Source organism: Salmo trutta, chromosome 38 (assembly GCF_901001165.1).
Source record: "Salmo trutta chromosome 38, fSalTru1.1, whole genome shotgun sequence".
Taxonomy (NCBI): domain Eukaryota; kingdom Metazoa; phylum Chordata; class Actinopteri; order Salmoniformes; family Salmonidae; genus Salmo; species Salmo trutta.
In genome coordinates, this window is record NC_042994.1 from 12,499,950 (window position 1) to 12,518,384 (window position 18,435).

At 43.8% G+C, this 18,435-nt stretch overlaps 2 protein-coding genes across 4 annotated transcripts; one reads left to right on the forward strand and one right to left on the reverse strand.

Annotated features, from left to right (window-relative positions):
* Window positions 1-3,179: 3,179 nt before the first annotated feature.
* LOC115177822 (ATP-dependent RNA helicase DDX39A) lies at window positions 3,180-9,944 on the reverse strand. Of its 3 annotated transcripts, none has more exons than XM_029738804.1 (9): window positions 9,840-9,944; window positions 8,551-8,759; window positions 7,586-7,713; window positions 6,892-7,168; window positions 6,474-6,592; window positions 5,401-5,532; window positions 4,974-5,083; window positions 3,887-4,179; window positions 3,180-3,455 (listed from the first exon to the last, which is right to left on the reverse strand). In XM_029738804.1, the coding sequence occupies exons 2-9, from the start codon at window positions 8,756-8,758 to the stop codon at window positions 3,439-3,441; spliced, it is 1,284 nt and encodes a 427-aa protein (XP_029594664.1). In that variant the 5' UTR covers window position 8,759; window positions 9,840-9,944; the 3' UTR covers window positions 3,180-3,438. The 3 variants fall into 3 exon arrangements, with proteins under 3 accessions (XP_029594664.1, XP_029594666.1, XP_029594665.1); XM_029738806.1 differs by lacking the exon at window positions 9,840-9,944 and adding an exon at window positions 9,574-9,592; XM_029738805.1 differs by lacking the exon at window positions 9,840-9,944 and adding an exon at window positions 9,289-9,398.
* A 495-nt stretch (window positions 9,945-10,439) lies between these two features.
* Window positions 10,440-18,082, forward strand: LOC115177945 (uncharacterized). The gene is made up of 15 exons (XM_029738939.1): window positions 10,440-10,472; window positions 11,410-11,529; window positions 11,803-11,922; window positions 12,196-12,315; window positions 12,574-12,693; window positions 12,967-13,086; window positions 13,365-13,557; window positions 13,662-13,715; window positions 13,823-13,991; window positions 14,096-14,132; window positions 14,246-15,668; window positions 16,043-16,135; window positions 16,296-17,362; window positions 17,456-17,564; window positions 17,829-18,082. The coding sequence occupies exons 1-15, from the start codon at window positions 10,440-10,442 to the stop codon at window positions 17,936-17,938; spliced, it is 3,888 nt and encodes a 1,295-aa protein (XP_029594799.1). The 3' UTR covers window positions 17,939-18,082.
* Window positions 18,083-18,435: the final 353 nt, after the last annotated feature.

Consider the following 18,435-nt stretch of genomic DNA (forward strand, 5'->3'; position numbering starts at 1 on the left):
AACAATATGAACAGTTAACGGTCATATTGCTCTCCTATAGACTGCCTATAGCAGCATTGCTATTGATAGCAACAGTTACTACTCAGTAGAGGGTTGTAGTCCATAGAGCTCATGTGTAAATAGAGTTGCCTCTTTGAACTGGCAGGTGTTTCATTGTTTCTCTTTGAGGGGCAGTGGTTCCTTATTTGAGTTGTGATCCACCGAAAGCCTTTTGAATGAACCTGGTTCCTCTAGACTTTTCTTCCTAAGTTCCTTTCTTCTAGGGAGTTTTTCCTAGCCACTGTGCTTTTGCTCTTTGGGGTTTTAGGCTGGGTAACTGTAAAGCACTTTGTGATAACTGCATATGTTTGAATTTGATTGATTGCATTATCAGAGATCCGGAAGGGACTAGCCACAACTTACCAGCTAGTCCTGACACACCATTCAGGAAACACTGCTGTAAAGCGTAGAAGCTGTCTCCATCCCAAATGGAACGCTATTCCCTATATAGTGCACTACTTTTGATCAGAGCCCTGTAGGCCCAGATAAAAAGTAGTGCACTGTAAAGGGAATAGGGTACCATTTGGGATGCATCCGGTCTGTCTGTCACCAATGATAATGATGTGACCATTGGAGACGGAAGTCATGGCCCATCTATTTTAATCCAGGGGTACAGGACCTATTTAACAAGGGACCACAGGTTTTCGCCACATCACTGAGCTGGACGAGACAGACTGGGACATAGATTTTTTTTAAACTTGCTTTTTCAAAGACTAAGGCACCAGCCCATTTGAGAACAAGTCAAGTTGGAGCTTATTCCTGGTCTGACAATTGTTGCGGTGACTGTCAGAAGCCATATGATAAATAGGCCACACGGAGCACAATACTACGGCTGTCCCAAATGGCACCCTATTCCCTATGTATCCCCATTTGGGATACATCTTATGACACAACGGAAGAGAGAAATAGCTGATATTCTGTTTCTAAGGCTAGTCACAGGTTGAACACAATACAGATAGACAGTACATTAGAGATTGAGGAGCACAATACTATGGTTGCATCCACAATGGCTCCCTATTCCCTATGTGGTGCAGTAGTTTTGACCAGAGCTCTATGGGCTTTGGTCAAAAGTAGTCCACTATGTAGGGAATAGAGTGCGCTTATGACACAACGGAAGATAGAAATAGCTGATATTGTGTTTCTACGTCCAGTTACACAGGGTGAACACAAAGCATGGAACTGGATACAGATAAGACAGTGCAGGAGAGAATGAGTGAGTGGCTGAGAGCAGAACGGGGAGAACAAGGAGACCAAAGGAAGCGATGGACAAAGAACTGGGCTGAGAAGAAGACTGTGGGAGAAGACTTGCCTGAGAGGGAGAAGAAATGGAGAGAAAGGAGGCGTACAGGGATCGAGGGGGAGAAGAGGAGAAAGGGAGGACAGGTGTTCTGTGGTAAGTGAGTTAGTTTTTTCAAGGGGAGGAGGTAGCATACTCCACGTCTCCTGCTCCACCCCTATATGTGGTGCTACTGACAGCATGGCGTGAGGTGCAGTATTTCACACAAAAACAAGCTCTGGGGTGAAGTTTCCCCTAGGTACAGACCTAGAATCAGCTTCAACTCCCCAAATCCTAACCTTAACCATTACGGGGAAAGTGCTAAACTGACCCAAGATCAGCATCTAAAGGCAACTTGGCCTGGTCTTAAAATACACATTTGCCTAGATATTAAGATTTAAATGTAGAGGGCTAAATACAATATGTTAAATAAATTCATTCCACTAAATATCTAAATAACAGTCTGAAATAGGTAGACTGAGGAGAGAAAATTTAGTAGTCGTATTCTGAAACAGAAAATAAAATAAGTTTGTGTATGAATGTGAAGAGAAGGGAGGAGGGGCAGAGGAGAAAGAGGGGAAAAAAGAGAGAGGAATTTGGAGTTCCTCCTATAGTTATTATACACTGAACAAAAATATAAATGCAACGTCTGTTGGTCACAGATAACGTAAAAAGAAGGTAATGGCGTGGATCAGAAAACCAGTCAGTATCTGGTGTGACCAAAATTTGCCTCATGTGGTGCAACATCTCCTTCGCATAGAGCTGATAAGGCTGTTGATTGTGGAATGTTGTCCCACTCCTCAATGGCTATGTAAAGTTGATGTATATTGGCAGGAACTGGAACCGGCTGTCGCACACGTCGATCCAGAGCATCCCAAACATGCTCAACGGGTAACAAGTCTGAGCATTTGCCCGGTTACGATGCCGAACTGCAGTCAGGTCAAGACAAGCTTCCCTGAGAGTTTACAGTTTGACCAGAAATTCTTCAGTTGTGCAAACCCAGTTTCATCAGCTGGCAGGGTGGATGGTCTCAGACAACCCTGCAGGTGAAGAAGCCGGATGTGGAGGTCCTGGTCTGGCATAGTTACACATGGTCCGCGGTTGTGAAGCCTGTTGAACCTACTGAAAAATTCATTCTCTAAAACGACATTGGTGGCTTATGGTAGGGAAATGGACATTAAATTATCTAGCAACAGCTCTGGTAGATATTCCTGCAATCAGCATGCCAATTGCGCTCTCCCTAAAAATTTGAAACATCTATGGCATTGTGTTGTGACAAAACTGCACACCTTTTGTCCCCCAGCACAAGGTGGACATGTGTAATGATAATGCTGTGGTGTTTAATCAGCTTCTTGATATACCACACCTGGATTAACTTGGCAAAGGAGAAACGCTCAGTAACAGGGATGTAAACAAATTTGTACCCAAAATGAGAAAAGCTTTGTGTGCGTATGGAACACTAATGGGATATTTTGTTTCAGCTCATGAACACTTTACAAGTTGCATTTATATTTTTGTTAAGTGTATATACTTTGTTTTTTTAAATGGTGTTTTAAATATATGATCATAGTGCCCCCTACTTGTGACAGGCAAAATTGAATTATATATTCTATAGTGTTAATGTTGGTCTGTCTTCTGACTCATTTCAATTCAACATTGATCTTTCATGTTCAATGATATGCTGCAATGTGAAAAGCCAACTTCTCTAATTAGTATGTATGGTTAGAAAATTCTGATAACTTTCCCAACATTCCCAGGGAGGGAATAAGCAGAGAAACATTTAACAGGGATTTCTTAATTTCAGAAATTTGCCAGAATTTTTCAACCCTATTAGTAAGAAAAAGAAAATATACAAACAGTGACATAACATTGTATAAAACATTTTAATGTCAATTATTTCATTAAGCAAAAATAGAAACAACCACCATTAACAGGGAAAATAACATTAAAACTGCAGCCTCGGGAGGATAGGATAAAATCAAATAAAAAGTGATGCTTAATGAACTGGGAGATCAGGGAGAGGCATTTAAAAAAGAAATAAAAAATGATTATTTTATTCTCCCTCTGAAAAACACAGGGACAGAGGGGCACGGACACGTCGTTTTCACTGGTCAGGGGGCGATTTATCTGGACTGTTCAACTGAAACGAGAAAAGAGGGGGAGTTTATAGCATCAAGCAGTGCACCCACATGACTTGCAGATACTGGGTACAAAAAAAAGAAATAGATACCGTCAGCATAAGATAGCTATAAAGACGACATAATTGGAACGACTAGGTAATAAACAAATGCTCTTAAGTGGCTCATCAACAATTCCTTTGAAGAAACAATTGTAAGCAGCAATGGCATAATGAAGGATATTACAAAACCCAAAGGAATAAATAAGTGAAAACATGGTTGTGTCTGAAATGGCATCCTATTCTCCATATAGTGCACTACTTCTATGTGGCTCTGATCAAAAGTAGTGCCCTACATAGGGAATAGGATGACATTTAAGACAAAAACCATGAAAAACGTACTGCAGTAGCACATTAAATCCAAATGTGTGCTAGACTAGTTGGATATAGCTTACTGTAGGTGGAGATGTCAATCTCTTCTGGGAGCTCTGCCACGTTGACCTCGAAGCGGTCCTGCACATCGTTCAGGGTCTTGGCGTCAGTCTCGTCGGACACAAAGGTCACGGCCAGACCTTTCGTCCCGAACCTGCCTGCACGGGCCACTCTGTGCAGGTAGGTGTCAGAATCCTCGGGCATGTCGTAGTTGAAGACGATGTTGACACGCTCAATGTCCATCCCTCGGCCAAACAGGTTGGTGGCCACCAGGATCCGCCTTTGGAAGTCCTTGAACTGCTGGTACCGGGAAAGCCTGGGGGAGGAAGGGAGGCATCCACAGACTTAGAATAAGTACAACAGGCATTATACTTCCTGCTTCACTCCTGCGGGTACACTGAAACCGTGACCCACAAACATGTTGTCAGAGAGTTATTATTGAGTCCCTCTGCATAACAGCTTCTGCTACATGACTATTATAGAAAATGTGCATGTAAATGAGATTCTCAATTTGATTGTGCAACTCCTCATTCCTCTCCTCCTTTTGAAAAAAAACAACAAAAGTCAACAGTAACTGAGGAGAGGAGGAAATGTGCTTGTCTGAAATTAGACTCCATTCACACATCATGCAAATGACATTTACAGGGGTGGAATCCCAAATGAAAATGTGTAAAGTAGTAAAAAGACATTTAGCTAGACATTTTATGGATAAAAACGATATGCTACTTATCGTTTTAAATATGTGCATGCTTCTCAGAGTAAACAGCTGATTGAAAGGGGAGATCTCAACTTCAGCAAAGGACATTTATGCTTCCTCAGCAGGAGGCGAGGACACCGTTTGCCTACTAACGAATTGACACTCCTCAACCACATCGGTTTACGGATAAGAGAGGACGGAGAAGTCGAGGACAGTCTTTTGTCCAAATCAGAATTTCCCAATGAAAGCCAAGACTCAATCTACCCCTAAACCCTATGCACTTATTCATATCTGAGATGACTTGAGGTGTAAGCAATATCCTAATATTGCTTATACCAATCAAAACCGCTCAGATTTGAACAAGTGCATAGACTGTAGGGTTTAGCCAGTTTTTCCTCTCCGTCAGAACCCACCTCTCCTCCTGGGCCATGCCCCTGTGGATGGCGATTGCAGGGAAGTTCTGCTCCACCAGCAGCTGAGACAGAGCCACACAGCGCTGCACAGACTTCACGAAGATCACCACCTTCAGACAGGGGAGAAAATGGCAGTGAGAAACCGAAGATAAACATGGGGCACAAAACCCATGCTGCATCTGAAATGGCACCTTGGCTTCACCCCGGTCAAATAAATGTACACTCTGAAGACGAAAAATACAGGGCATAAAACTCACAGGCAGAAACTTTGTCGGTGCATAGACTTGGTTCACTTGAATGAGTACAATTGTATTTAAAATGTGCCTTTCAAATCCATGGACAAAATACATTCAACCCACTCAGATTAAAACTAAAATAAATTACGTTTTAGCATTCAAATCTCTGAAAAGACCACTTTTGTCCATACCTGGTTGAACTCGAGCACGTCGAGCAGGTCGAAGAGCTTGCGGTTCTTCTCGCTATCCTTCAGCTTGCAGTAGTACTGCTGCAGGCCGTGCAGCGTCAGCTTGGTCTCATCGTCCACAAACACCTCCATGGGCTACAGGAGATATTCATTAAGCACCAAACAGAACACAGAGAGGGACTACCTGGACTTTGATTGCAAAACATTTTTGCTAGTGTGCCCTAATGAATATAACATGGGGAAAGTGTCACTCTTTGGGACAGTTTTATAAACCTAGCTACATTAAGTGAAAACCACATTCTGTGTTGGTGAATGAAGAACTACAAATGTGTTTGTGAACGTCAATTACTAGTACTAGAGCTGGATGGAACTTTATTTTTTGTTATAGAAGAGTTCTGTTATAGCTTTAATGCAAGGACTGTTCCTCCCGAAAATGTCCAGACCAAGAGCCCCAGGTTAAGAGAGGGTCACTGCCCCCCCTGATATGGCCACTTGTGAGACAGACAGTCACCAGCAGGCAAAGCTTAGAGGGGCTTAACTGGAACTTTTTACATGAATATTAAACCATATCCAAAATCCCTTTACTATCCTAAAAATGTTTTTTTTTTTTATATATATTTTTTTTTTAGAAAGGGTCAATCAGCAGTTTCTACATCAATTTTTGGACATTTAAATTAAAAGAATTTAACAAATGCCCATGAGCTTAGTTCAACTTTCGTACCTCACCAGAACCCAAAATACAAGCTTGTTTCACTCCAATGCTTATAAACAAAGTCAACGTAAAAATAAAAAACTATAGTCTCAAAACATGGTAAAAATAATAATTCTGATATCATATACGGTCAGCCCTTGCATTCATAGCTCTACGAATTTGAGTGGTTCAATTTCTCCAGACCTATCCCTCCGAAACAAGGGCGAGGAAGATGATTCATTAATGTTTATATTGCCGATTGCCTCTTCAAAGTGCAATTTAGGGAGATGGGTTAATCTGTGTGTGTGTGTATATATAAAAACTGCTACTTTAGGTTTCAGAACATGTACATAACCACGAGTTATGAGAACCTCTTCCAACATACATCCTGCATGAACTTGCGGCAGACAGGGCGGATCTCTTTGCTTAGGGTGGCGCTGAACATCATGCACTGCTTCTCGTGGGGTGTGAGCCTGAAGATGTCCTGAACATCACGCCTCATGTCTGAGGGAGAGACGATAGGAAAATAATATGGCCGTCACAAAAAAAAGTCAACCCACTCAGCCTGAAATCCGAGGACTACATAAAATGTAAATACGTTCCTACGTTTTGGCTAAATCCTTACTGAAGTCACACCCTCTATCACATTCTGTTCCAAGATCTACTACTACTTAGTATGACAGTGTACTAGAAGTGCATTCTAAGTGGTATGCTAGTAAGTACATTGGAACACGTGTTTTCAATTGACCGTTCAACTTACTCCTTGCTCCCGTCACTCACATCAGCCCCCCTGTCCTACTCACCCAGCTGCTCCAGCATCTTGTCACACTCGTCCAGGACAAAGTGCTTCACGTTCTTCAGGTTGAGGGTCTTGTTGCGGATGAGGGCCAGGATGCGGCCGGGCGTTCCCACCACAATGTGGGGGCAGTTCTTCTTCAGCACGTCCTCGTCCTTCTTGATGGACAGGCCCCCGAAGAACACGGCTGCCTTGACGGTGGGCATGTACTTGGAGAAGCGCTCATACTCTTTGCTGATCTGGAAGGCCAGCTCTCGTGTGTGGCACATCACCAGCACAGACACCTGGTAGACAGAGAGAGAGGTAGGGGAGGATGTTTAATACAGAGCTCTCTGGACAGCTGAGAAACAAAAAGCACACAAGATTATCCAATAGGATAAAAATAAATCTGTGTAAATAGTGAGATTAAAAGGAGAACAAATTCAGACTGCAATTGGCCCAGCGTCATTAGGGTTTGGCCGGGGTAGGCCGTCATTGTATATAGTCCAAATAAAGGTTAAATAAAGTTGGCGATTAGAAGTAAACACTTTCTTATGCAAGTATCCCCAGATACAGATTAAGCCGATTCCTAAACTACAAAGCACTCAATGGATTCTCCATCGAAAGCTATTTTTAGTACAGGAGGACTAGGCTTCAATGTAACAGCAATTCAATGGCTGCTTCCACAATGTAGAGATTAATTTCATTATTCAACCACTCACCTGCCCGTCCACAGGCTCAATCTGCTGCAGGGTGGCCAGTACAAACACAGCTGTCTTGCCCATACCAGACTTGGCCTGGCAGAGGATGTCCATGCCTAGGATGGCCTGTGGGATGCACTCGTGTTGGACTGAAAGACAGAAACGTAACTAGGGAAGTAAGTTAAGAACAAATTCTTATTTACACTGACGGCCTACCAAAAGGCCTCCTGCGGGGAATGGGGCCTGGGATTTAACAGTAAAAAAAACAAATAGGACAAAACACATCACTACATAAAGAGAGACCTAAGACAACATAGCAAGGCATCAACACATGACAACACAGCATGGCAGCAACACAAAACATGGTACAAACATTGGGCACAGACAACAGCACAAAGGGCAAGAAGGTAGAGACAACAATACATCACACTGACAGTTGTGGCTGCTTTGTAAGAGAGTCCATGATTGAGTCTGAATGAAGAGATTGAGATAAAACTGTACAGTTTGAGTGTTTGTTGCAGCTCATTCCAGTCACTAGCGGCAGAAAACTGAAGAGAGGAGTGACCCAGGGATGTGTGCGCTTTGGGGACCTTTAACAGAATGTGACTGGCAGAACAGGTGTTGTATGTGGAGGATAATGTCTCAGATAGGGGAGGGGGAGTGAGGCCTAAGAGGGTTTTATAAATAAGCATCAACCAGTGGGTCTTGCGACAGGTATACAGAGATGACCAGTTTAAGTATGATGTGATGCTTGAAGGGGCATACATGTATAATTCATAGTCCGAGTACCAAATGACACCCTATATATAGTGGATTACTTTCGACCAGGGCCCATACACACACAGCACTAGTTTTGAACAAAGCCCTATGGGCACAGCTCAATAGTAGTACACTATATCAGGAATAGGGTGCCATTTGACACACACAGAATGGACAAAGTCAAAGACAGTCCTTGGTTGAAGGTGGGCAGTGCCTGTGAGGCTCACCTTCAGAGGGATGTTCAAAGCCACAGTCGACAATGGCACGGAGCAGCTCTGGTTTGAGCAGGAAGTCTCGGAAGCCGGAGCTGTGGATGGAGACGTAAGAGCCCTTTACCTCCTTCTTGCCCGCAGGTGTGGCGGTCTCCGGGGCAACCTGAGGCTCCTCATCCTCTTCATAGTCCAACAGCTCGTTGTCAACGTCATTCTCTGCCATTCTAGAGAAGGGGTACTTGAGTTAGTTGAAGCTAGGAAAGACTGGAGACTAGTTTTTTTTGTTGGGGGGGGGTCTGTATCAACAACACAGTAAATTCAGAAGGTTAACTGAAATGCCAATTCAATAATCTATGTAAAATTCCTCACCATCTAACCTTAGTTATAGTAACTGAGGATTCAAATTCTTGTAATTTAACTTTCTGAATTGAATCCTAGTTTCACCGTCTAGCACAGGGTTTTCCATATTCAGACTCCAAGGGGTGCACGTCTCCCCCTCAACATTACACTGCTGACTCAATCAAAGCTTGATGCTTATTTGAATCAGCTGTGTAGTGCTACGGCAAAAAACCAAAACGTACACCCCTAGGACCGAGTTTGGGAAACACTCGTCTAACGTGTATTCCTACATAGCATTAGCTAGCTAGCTGCTAATAATGCTAGTAGCAGGCCGCACTCACACCACCAAAGTTGTATTTGTTTGTACGCAAAATGGGAAGCGAATACATTTGGCACATAATCATTACAATTTACCTAGCTAGAAACAAGGATTGGACCAGCGACCACCCAGTAACTCAGTTTACAGTAGTTAGCCAGTTGCCGGATTCAATCAAGATGAACAAGGAATCATGCCTCACTCTCCGCACAAACAATGGCAGCCGCCTCCTCTCATTCAAACTTTGTGACAACAAAGTGCTATAAAGGGAAATAGGTTCCAAATGCAAGGTGAATATTCAGAAATAACGTTGGCTCAAATTAATAACGAGCAAGACATTTCTAGGGCCTAACTTGACCTAAAATGTAATTCTCAGAACCAACCTGCGACACACTGCTAGCAGAAGTGAACTGCTAACTGACACGACCGTGCTGGTACTAGCGTTAGCTTGACGCAATGCTAAATGTGTTAGTTAGCTAGCCAGATTGCACAAGGTTTTAGCAAAGATTTCAACAAAAATATACTCGAACATGGCTGCTATTTATGAGCATTATGGAAAGAGAAATATATGTTTCAAATTTACAATCCATGCAGATATTGAAAATTACTCAATACAGCACATTTATTATGCAATTAAAATACCACTTACTTTTCGGTGTTAATTCAAATCGGCTTCGAGTATCACTGCTAGCTAGGTTCACAGGGGCAGTCCGGAAGCACTGCGCTCGTGTATTCGTGGCCACTATTGGTCAATTTTAAAAGCAATCTCCCCAAACCGGTCTGAAAACGAACTATGATTGGTCTATTTAAATGCCGATCTTGAGAATAACGAAGAAGGCGGGATTTCGCCAGCTGCCCTGAACTAAATTATAGGCATCGTTTCTTGTTTGACAACACCGGTATGAAAAGAGTACGCTGTGATAGCCTTATTCAGCAATAATGTAAACCTTTATGATTTCTGTAAATTATAGCTACGTATGACTAGATTTCCTCATCCAGAAAAAAATCTGAATTTAGATTAGATTTCATTCGATTAGATGAGTTTATTAATCACATACATAGGGGTCGAAGATGTAATTGCAGGGTACAGTGAAATTCTTAAGATCTGAACTCCAACAGTGCAGGTCAAAAAGATAAGTGAATGAAACAATAATACAAATAATAATAATATGCATAATATATACATATTTATTTACAACATTTACAAACCAACAGCCTGCATTCATCCAGTTTGTATAAATTATGATAGATGTGTGACATGAAGCTATATGGGGCATTTTGGGTAACAATGACTGTCTTGGACAAATAGACATTTGGCTTAAAACATTTATTCATTCATTGGCAATATGTGGGCCTGCCCTGATCATATCAGGTTCCTACATCTGTCTTCCCTCACCAAACCCATCAATGATTTGATTTATTTGACTATAGTCATTTGATTGGTTTATATTATTGACACTAAATAGATGTTATGTTAATTATTAACCGTAGCTGTTAAAAGTCCAATAGTGGGAGTGTGCAGACTGATGATGGCGCGACTTTAATTCCTGACTATTTCAGTTATGGCCAACAGAGGGAAACATTTATCCATAAAATACGATAAAACCTCACTGAACCAAAGTGATTTGGGTTACATTGTAAAAAAAATGTTGATATCGTATGTGATCAGAAACAATGCATTCATTTCCCGGAGAGGTCGCTCTGTGCTGTTGTAGTTGACGTAATAATGTACGATGGAATATAGAAGCCTATGACGTAAACGAACTCAAGAAAAGGTTCAGTGCGCTTCTTTTGGCTCAGTTGAGTTGATGATTTGCAAAGGACAGTCATCTTCATGTTCAAATAAATCACTTTGTGTGGATAAAGAAGAAATTCTGTGTGAGTACAGCAAAACTGGCCAAGATGTTGTAAAAAAATGTTTTAAATGTATTTTAAAATGTATTTGTTTGTAAAAAAAATGTCAGGTCCAATCTGAAGGGTGCCTGAAAGCACAATGGATAGAAATCATAAACCGTTGAGAAAAATTCTTCTAAAAGTAAGTCTCATAAGTGATAAAAAAATGTTTGTTCATTCTGGGGCTCTCTCTCTTGATATGTAATGAGGCTATCTTCTTGGTAGTATAACCTATATGCTGTAAAAACGAGATTGATATGATTTATAGTTGGAAAAGTGGGCATAATAATTGAGGGCTAAGGTTAAATGTATTTCCTTATGTTTAGGCTGGGACCCTCCAAGCTAGTGCTGGAGAGCAAGTGCTCCAGACAGATGTCCATTCCACTGGCCATGATGGACTAAGCCTGCCAGCCCTGGTAGGCTGCCCCCAGGACAGCCCTCGAAAGGTAAGAAACAGCTTTTAGTTCTGTTGCAAAACGTCTGGTTCTAACGGAGGCCAGTTGGTTGCAATCTAGTAATATGACGTGTTGAAAACCAGTTTACAACGAGACAATAACGCCATTAAGACACATGGACCACCTACTAGTTAGAACTAATAGTATTGGAATTCAGATTTTAATTCTGATTGTAATTCTAAGGTTATGATGTAGAGTTGGAAAAGTGAGCATAATAATGGAGGGCTTAAGTTAAATGTATTTCCTTATGTTCCTATACCCCAGGCTGGGACCCTCCAAGCTAGTGCTGGAGAGCAAGTGCTCCAGACAGATGTCCATTCCACTGACCATGATGGACTAAGCCTGCCAGCCCTGGTAGACTGCCCCCAGGACAGCCCTCGAAAGGTAAGAAACAGCTTTTAGTTTTGTTGCAAAACGTCTGGTTGTAACAGAGGCCAGTTGGTTGCAATCTAGTAATACGACGTGTTGAAAACCAGTTTACAACGAGATAATAACGCCATTAAGACACATGGACCACCTACTAGTTAGAACTAATAGTATTGGAATTCAGATTTTAATTATGATTGTAATTCTAAGGTTATTATTTAGAGTTGGAAAAGTGAGCATAATAATGGAGGGCTTAAGTTAAATGTATTTCCTTATGTTCCAATACCCCAGGCTGGGACCCTCCAAGCTAGTGCTGGAGAGCAAGTGCTCCAGACAGATGTCCATTCCACTGACCATGATGGACTAAGCCTGCCAGCCCTGGTAGACTGCCCCCAGGACAGCCCTCGAAAGGTAAGAAACAGCTTTTAGTCTGGTTGTAACGGAGACCAGTTGGTTGCAATCTAGTAATACGACGTGTTGAAAACCAGTTTACAACGAGATAATAACGCCATTAAGACACATGGACCACCTACTAGTTAGAACTAATAGTATTGGAATTCAGATTTTAATTCTGATTGTAATTCTAAGGTTATGATTTAGAGTTGGAAAAGTGAGCATAATAATGGAGGGCTTAAGTTAAATGTATTTCCTTATGTTCCAATACCCCAGGCTGGGACCCTCCAAGCTAGTGCTGGAGAGCAAGTGCTCCAGACAGATGTCCATTCCACTGACCATGATGGACTAAGCCTGCCAGCCCTGGTAGACTGCCCCCAGGACAGCCCTCGAAAGGTAAGAAACAGCTTTTAGTTCTGTTGCAAAACGTCTGGTTCTAACGGAGGCCAGTTGGTTGCAATCTAGTAATATGACGTGTTGAAAACCAGTTTACAACGAGACAATAACGCCATTAAGACACATGGACCACCTACTAGTTAGAACTAATAGTATTGGAATTCAGATTTTAATTCTGATTGTAATTCTAAGGTTATGATTTAGAGTTGGAAAAGTGAGCATAATAATGGAGGGCTTAAGTGAAATGTATTTCCTTATGTTCCTATACCCCAGGCTGGGACCCTCCAAGCTAGTGCTGGAGAGCAAGTGCTCCAGACAGATGTCCATTCCACTGACCATGATGGACTAAGCCTGCCAGCCCTGGTAGACTGCCCCCAGGACAGCCCTCGAAAGGTAAAAAACAGCTTTTAGTCTGGTTGTAACGGAAACCAGTTGGTTGCAATCTAGTAATACGACGGGTTGAAAACCAGTTTACAACGAGATAATAACGCCATTAAGACACATGGACCACCTACTAGTTAGAACTAATAGTATTGGAATTCAGATTTTAATTATGATTGTAATTCTAAGGTTAACCCTTATGTGACATGTCACTCAGTACCATCATGCCTATGGTGAAAAATGTGGTTTCTATGGTGATATGATTTCCCCACTGTTGTTATTTGTCTCAGAACCTTGTGCCGAAGCCCCCGCAAGGCCCCAGGCCCAGCCGAGAGGCCAATATAGCAAAGGCAGAAAAGAAAGCCAGAGAGGCTATCAAGGCTAGAAGGGCTAGGGAGGCTAAGGCAGGGGGGGGGAAACTAAGCCACCAAGTAGTTGGTATGTTGGCACTGCCTCAAACTCTTCTATCTCGAACCAGTTACAGTGAGTATTGATCTCCACTTCCAAAATACTTGGATTTATTGATAGAATTCTAAAACGATATATGGTGGAAGGATCCATTAATGTCTACGATCCTCTTTCTGTAGGTGTCCTGCCAGCTATCAAGAAGGGCACTAAAGTTACTAAAATGGAGACAACAGGTGGATGTTGATGACACAGTGTTTATTCCTGATTATACAACTTCAATAGAATCGTTTCCGTGGTTACTAGCTTGTTCGGTGGTAATTCTGACTGTCTTCTGTTTCAGAACCCCTATGTCCCTTGACACCTGATGGGGAGATAATGATCTCCTCTTCATCTGTTGATGACCTCCTGACCCCAAAGAGTGATGTCATGTCTGAGGCTAAGAGCGATGATGCCTCCCGTCCAATTGGACCTGAGATGTTCTCTCTAACAAACTTCCTGAAGTCTCACCCGTGAGTCCTGCTGTGTACCTCATTATGTGCAGAAAAAATATAATCTATCTAAACACTAGTTTAAGTTGCCAATGATTCCTGGTGTTTGTTTGTTTGTTTTCCAGTAAGAGAAAGCTTATCAGGAAATTCCTCAAACAAATGGTAAGTCCCCCATTTCTTCTGCTTTCAAAGGTGGAGTGATCATGTGAAAAAACTATCTTGTAACATAAAAACTACTAGCTGTCAGTTTGTTATTTTCTGTTTCTCTTTCTAAGAATGTGACAATAGGCGACCTGGACGAGATCATCGAGTGGGTGGTGTGTGTCTCCAATGAGGTGTTCCTCCCAGTGATGGCTCTGATCAGGACCTCCAGTCCAGAGTCGTCCACTTCATCCCGATGGGGGTCAGGTGAGCTCCAGATCATCTCCAGGGAGTTCCACCAGCGGAGTTCTGAGCCGAAGGGAAGGCTCCTGGGTGGGCAGCCGCCCACTCCCCCTTCTGAGACCGACAAGGAGCTTCAGGGCGTAGCAGATCTGTCTGTGGGTAACATCCTGAAAAAGGCCCAGGAGGACCTCTTCTTTTCTGGTGAGGATGACCTGGAGAACACCCATCCAGGCATCACTCTGACCGAAGAGAGGCTCTCCAGCATCTTCTCAGAGTTGTTCAGGGATGCCTGTGAGAGTGCCCAGGAGGCCACCAGACAGATCCACCACATAAGGTCTGGAAGAGGCAACAACAGCCGGAATGGGAGATGCCCTGGGTTATCACAGGGATCGAGCAGGTCCAACATGCTAGATTTGGAAGAACTGGGGTCAGTGAGGAGGCCCAAGGGAAGCGACGTCCATAAAGTCCTTAGCGAGGGGTCCCTCCCTGTCTTTGCCCTGCTTGGGGAGAGGCCAGGGGAAGTTGGGGAGACCAGCAGCCCTGCTGGGGAGATGGACGCGACCCAGACTGCCAGCACTCCCAGCATTCCCCAGTCTGGGCATGGCAGCAGAAGAAGCAGCCAGACCACTGCTCCCATCACCGGCCACAGAGAGGCAGGAGTCACAGCCAGTAACATCTTTGATGTTATTTTTCATCTGACGCACTCTGACACTGACCGGGAACACCACCAGGAGTTCAGCAGTGAGGATGATGTTTCACTGAATGACATCATGGACATGAAGTTAACCCCACCAGTGGAGCCCCTGGGGCAGATCCTGTCCTCATGGAAGCTGGTCAACAGGATCTTCAGGGGGAAGGTCCACTACTTTGGGAAGGAGCTCATCTGCAAGGTGTATCAGATGCTTCTGGACACCGGTATGGGCAGGAGGCCAATGGCCCGCCAGAGCAGGTCCGAGCCCATCCTGAAAGACCAGGCTGCCAACCGTAGGCTCTCCGATGAATTCTTCACAGACGTGCTGTACATGTTCATCCAACGGGCCATTAAGAATCTGCTGGAGAACTTCTTGGGTCTGCCGACCACCCCACCGGGTAGAGACATTATGTGGAATGACAACTTCAACTGGATGTATAGGGACGGCTGGGGGGACACCCCCACATCCAGTGAGGAGGACAGTGACTCCACCTGGTCAAATGAGCTTGGAGAGGAGGAGGGGGCAGAGTCCCGTGGGAGGTGGGCCGCTCTGTTGGAGAAGGGCAGCTTCCTGACCCTCCAGTCCTCCAGCTCCCTCTCCGATGACAACAAGGAGGCACTAGGTTAGTTATTATGTTGTTTTTACTGTCTTTTGCACCTGCACATTCCCCTTCTTTCTTTTCCCTAATTGTCAGTAATGGTATTTTCATTTTCTCTCTCCTCTTTTTTTCTTATTTTTCTATACAGTGTTTGGAGACATGTTATGTGTGAAGAATTACTTTAAATCAAATGTCAAACTCATTCTATAGGAGGCCGGGTTTCTGCAGGGTTTCACTCCACCCTTGATTGATGAATTGAGGTCACTAATTAGTAAGAAAGTCCTCTAACCTGGTTGTCTGGGTCTTAATTGAAAGGAAAAAACTAAAACCCGCAGACACTCAGTCCTCCATGGAATGAGTTTGACACCCCTGTATTAAATACATTTTGATTTGCCTAGGGGCCGTCTACCAGGTCCTGACCACCAGGGTGGGAGACATCCTGAACAGTACCTGCAACGACGATTACAAGGCCAGGCTCATCATCCAGAAAGGTACACTTATAACCTGTTTTGCCCATATGACCAGTAATAACCATGTAATAACCTGTGTAATAACAGTGTATTACCATTATAGTAAATGTACTAGATACTGCATAGTGTTATACATGGATGTGGCTTTGAACCAGTTCAGAATATGAGTGTGTTTTCTTAGGATTGGATTCCGGTGCCAGGGAAAGGTTCCCTGACTCTCCGTGTTCCTCTTCACCCAAGGACGAAGAGGAGGTTGTTGTAAGTGTCATGACTGTCTCATACCCTAAACCCTCCACCTCAACCCAGGCAGCATGGGCAGCTCCTGCCCAGACTCTGGACGTTTTTCTGCCCAGACCCTGCCTGGATGAAGAAGAGGTAGTCCCCAGCACCTCCATGAAGGACGACTCTGTGACGACCACCCATGCAGCACGGGCAGCTCCTTCCCAGACCCTGGAAGAAGAGGTGGGGGGAGCTGAGGTCTCTGAGATGAGTGACAGCTCCCTGATGCCCACCAAGAACAGGCAGGACCCCCTGCAGAATATTCCCTCCCTCCTACCAGGCAAGGAGGACATCCTCCTTCGGGGCACTCCCTGGACCACCGTCATGAGCCCCCAGACCCTGAAGTTTATTCTCCAAGGCATCATGTGCCAACTGGAGGCCTCAGAGTCCCCCCAGACAAGGAGGGCCAATGACCCCTTCAGGCTGATGAAGGATCTCTTTGTGGAGGTCCAGCATACCCTGAAGTATGCTGACATCTCTGTCGTCTTTGGCCTGGAGGAGAGCATCCAATTCAGTGGGGAGGATGCGGTGAAGGCCATCGTGAAGACTGCGGCTAAAAGATTGTCCCTGCGTTCGGACGCAAACCGGGCTCAACTGCGTGCCGCACGCTCTGGTAGTGAGGGAGCCATCGGGTGCATGGCGGACACCATCACACAAGTCATAGATGACTATTCCGAGGACTGGAGTTCCGACGGCCATTTTGGAGCCAGGAGGAGCCGTGCTAGTGGGAGATCATACTCCTCAACCTCCTCAAGGAGTGACGTCACCCTCACCGAGGAGCTCCTGGCTTGGAAGGAAACCCTACAAGAGGACCTAGAGGAGATGGCTGATGACAGCACTGGTTTGGAAAAGACCAGTGTAAGCTCAGCCATCTGTGAGAAGTCCCAGGTAATTAGCTACCTTTCTGAAAGCACCAAGCCCATCAGCCGCGCCCTCTCCACAGACCTCGAGGACATCACCTCCACACAGGTGAGACAGCCAAGAACCAGTAGATTGTTTAGTTATTTGGGCTGTTTGATTGTGAGGCATCGACTCATATCTGTTTCTCTCTCTACTAAGAAGAAAGAGAAGGAAGAGGCTATGAAGAAAGAAGTGAGGAAGTCAGGAAAGAAGAAGCGAGGAAATAACAAGGACCAGAAGAAGAACAAGGTGTCTCCTCTTGGCAATGATAGTAAGTCCTCATTTCTGTCAGTCAACATGTGCATCTGTCTTCAGCACACTATTGTAATGTAAGGACGGGAGACTATGATGAAGTTATCAGTGTCTTATTCATTAGCCACTAAATGGAAGACAATGGACTAAAACAGGGAGGAACTTTCTTGAACTTGCCAATAACAAATGCTTGTTTTTGTTTTCCGTTTCAAAATATTTTGCTACTGTGTACCCTAATGAACACGACCCTGATTTCATGCCCTGTTCTCTGTCACCTGTTCAGGTACTGTTGCTGCAGATGAGCCTAAGAAAAAACAGGCTCTCCTCCCGCGGATCACAGCCGCCCTGGCAAAACTATTTTGCTTCCCCTGCAAAAAAAAAATCAAAAAGTAACTGTGCAGAAGACGACTTTGGGAAACCCTGCTGCCACCTCCCCAACCCATTTTCGGAAAAAAAACTGTCAAAGCCAACAGAAGAGGGACTCACAACTCACTACCCTACTCACAACTCATTTTATTACGCCCCATTTAATTCAATAAACACAACTTGCAACTATTTTGATCTTGTTCTTCCATGCTATAGATTCTTAAGGTCAATTTGCTGTCTACTGTCTACTACAGTATCATTGTTATGAGTATGTTCACTGTGCCAGTCATTATAGCCAGTATAGGCTATAATAATGCCTTAACCTAATTGCAATTGACATAATAAGAGTTACATTTGAATAATTCCCTCATTTTATATATTAGGTTATTACATGGATCTCTAAAGCACTATAGAGTAAGCACACCACTGTATGCAAGCCCCGCCTCCCCGCAGAATAAAGAATAGACATGAGTGGATCATTGTGGTGTCACTACAAAGGGTACCTTAATTAAGCCAATTCATTG